The following is a 3,238-nucleotide window of genomic DNA, read 5'->3' as shown; positions in this document are numbered from 1 at the left end:
TTGATTCATGGATTTTATAATCAAAATAACACAGAGCCTATTTACCCGGCGAATTTTTACGCTGTCTGGAAAGCAGAGAAGTGCACCGATTTCGAACCGGATAAATCGCTCTTTCCCACTAATTAACTGAACCATTAACCAAACCGAAATTTTTTACAAATGTTTGATCGCATAAAGATTTAGTGTGCGTTTCGACCATTTTTTTTATAGACAAATTTGCCCCACTTTTTTAATATGATTATTCTATGTTTGTTTACCACCTAACAATTTTTTTTTACCAAGTATAGCATCTCAGCCGGAAACAAATCTCGATTTTGGACAAGCGCTGGTCATATTTGCTTTGTTCCGTCTAGTTTCAGACAAGGAAAACTATCGAGGCGCTAGGCGCATAGGTAACGCTCGCTCTAAGCAGCCACTGTCCAGTTATTCTGGACAGCTTCCGTCCAATGTACTGTAGAAGTATCAATCAGAATTCCCATACAGTCCCTAATGTAGCACCGAAACTGTTTACTCGAGACACGATTTCGTACAACACAGCCTTTACGGGTATATGAAATTGAAAATCGGATTCGGAAATCACCCCGAACCCAGCAGTAAATATGTCAGTTAGAAATTTCTTTGGTAAAGTCCAGGCTTCGAGAAAATCCTATTATGCGTCCGTCAAGTTTAATCTTCTCCGGCTTCTCATCCCAAGGTAAACGCACCATGGAAAATCTACTTAGCACCTGTATTGATTAGATATTGTCTGCTAGAAGCGTCCAAGACACTGTGAGAACATGTATTCTCATATGATAGACCTAGTGCAATTTCTAGTATAGATGATTTAGGAACACTCAACTATCGCCCTGATACTTTGCTATTCTATCGCAGTCGCTTGCAAGGGCTTGTACTGCAGGTAAACTGCAATTAAAACAATAAGCTTATTTCTGTGTTCGTATGGAACAGTAGCGTATGACAAAAGGCTGGCTTTAGTATAATGCGGCATTCGCAGCATTCGATTGTGAATGACTTGCTGGCGCCGAGCCGTTGTAGAACTTTTGGCTAAAAAACGTGCAGAAATAGTTCCGATGCTAGCAAGTCAGTGTTCTTATTAAGTCTCATCAAAGAATTTCTTGTCGTTTAAAGAATAAAGGGAATGCCGCGTTATACTAAAGCTAGCTTCCCGACATAAGCTACTATTCCATACGAACACAGATTCAATCTGGATATCTTGAGTATGCAAAAACAAAATGTTATGACATTTGGAACATTCTGTTATGTTCACAACAAACTCAGAATCTATAAATCTGAAAAAGTGTAAAAATTTTCAAGAACACTCATGAGTGTCTACGAACATGTATGATACACGGCGTATGAGTAACCTTCCTTTCTAATCATATCTACCCTACAAGAAAAGGACTTTTTTTGCAGCATTATTGCATCAGCACTGACCGTCAAGGGACCGGTCATTAGCCAGTGAGATTTCTGGTAGGGAAGTAAAACTGTCAAAAAATAAAAATTCGCTCAGAGCGAGAGAGTAACATTGAAAAGTACGGGATCGCTTTCTAGTAAAAAATGGTAACTTCTGTCAACTTCAATATAACCTCCAAATTTTGGTTGTAAATTTTTGCTTATTTTGTATGTAACCACACTCAGCTCACACATGTAAATAACCAAAAATACTTTCAAATTCAATAGTCAGAGAACCGAGTACGGGATCGATTTCCAGTAAAATCTGACTGATTCTGACTATTTCTGACTAGTCCGGACTCGTACGGGATCGCAACTTATAAGATGTGGGGTGTGCGTTTGACTAAACAGTGAAAGAACTTGGCAGTAAGGCTTTATTTTTTTTTAAATAAATAAAGAAGGAAATGTTAACTAAAGCGGAAACAATCAAAGTTTCTTACGCCATCCGAAACACATCTCTGTTCCGCACAGTGTTGTGAAACCGAAGCACACGTTCTAAAGTATCTTTGAAGATAGTTGAGCAGAATAAATGTTCTGATGCTCGTAACTATTTTGAACCCTCAATTTCAGCATTATTAATCTTAATATCTATCTTAGGAAATCGCGGCCTTCAAAACTAACAATTTATTTTATTAATCATNGGAAGCACACGTTCTAAAGTATCTTTAAAGATAGTTGAACAGAATAAATGTACTGATACTCGTAACTATTTTGAACCCTCAATTTCATCATTATAAATCTTAGGAAATCGCGGCCTTCAAAACTAACAATTTATTTTATTAATCATGAATTGGTTCTTATTGCAACCCTGTCGTAGCACAGCTGTTCGCCATTATTTAATCAGCTGTGAGCGTGGAAAGCGAATTGTCAAAACGTGATTTGCGTTTATCTTCTACACTTTCAATCGGAATTGGAGTTCAAAATTAAAAATTTATTTCAAGGAATTTTGTTTTTAACGTACACAAATTTGTTTCGCACATTAATTTCAAGAATAGTTATTTTGGAAGAGATAACGAAAAAACGAAGAAAATTTACCGCCGTAATTTTCAAAATTAGGCATGGCACACGCCACACCGCAGGTAAGGTACACCGCCATCCATGGCATTGTGACGCAATACAAAAAGAAATAAAGTCAATTGTTTGCCCCATCCGTGTTGACTAGATTCGCTCAGGTGTAGAGTGCTTTTTCCCTTTTAGTTTTGTATCGAACTTTTTTATGCAAAATTCATAATTAGTAATTTTACTGAGAATTTGTAGGGACCCCAATTGCTTCACGGCTTCAAACGTTTAACCCGTTTCGATAAAGGGCTTGGTGCACAGCTGCCTGAAGCCTATAAGAAATTCTGGCGCGAATGGAAGTTAACGACACCTGCTGCAGTCCATTATGTGCCAAAAACTGAAGGATTTGAACGTGATGAATTAACAGGTGTAGTGAGACCTGTGCAAGATATACCTATACCATTAATTGATCCCCCCGAAGCAAATGATGGCATCTGGGGAGGAGAAGCTGTCATCAAGGGTTTCCAAAAGCGCCATCCGCAAAAAAGGCGTGTACCACATTTTTGGATACCAACGCTAAGGCGCTCGGTGGTGCACAGTCAAGTGTTGAACGAGTATATTTCAATGGTGGTAACTGATCGTACCATTGATCAAATACACGATTGTCGCGGTTTTGATCACTATCTACTAAAGGTGTGTATTAAAACGATTGCATTATACTTCAGCAGTGCTTTGAGTTAATTGATTTCATTTGAAATTTCTATTGATTTTAGAATCTTGCGTGTGATTT

At 38.0% G+C, this 3,238-nt stretch overlaps 1 protein-coding gene across 1 annotated transcript; it reads left to right on the top strand.

The window, feature by feature from the left end:
- Positions 1-2,289: 2,289 nt before the first annotated feature.
- Positions 2,290-3,233, top strand: LOC108382877 (39S ribosomal protein L28, mitochondrial-like; the record flags this gene model as incomplete). Its single annotated transcript, XM_017639244.1, has 3 exons — positions 2,290-2,528; positions 2,707-3,141; positions 3,222-3,233. Coding segments are annotated over exons 1-3 (468 nt in total), but the record flags the coding sequence as incomplete, so codon positions are not given.
- Positions 3,234-3,238: the final 5 nt, after the last annotated feature.

This window comes from Rhagoletis zephyria, unplaced genomic scaffold (assembly GCF_001687245.7).
Source record: "Rhagoletis zephyria isolate East Lansing unplaced genomic scaffold, Rhagoletis_zephyria_1.1 Rzeph_scaffold_29253, whole genome shotgun sequence".
Taxonomy (NCBI): domain Eukaryota; kingdom Metazoa; phylum Arthropoda; class Insecta; order Diptera; family Tephritidae; genus Rhagoletis; species Rhagoletis zephyria.
The sequence above is the reverse complement of the archived record's forward strand: the minus strand, read 5'-3'. Positions and strand labels throughout refer to the sequence as shown.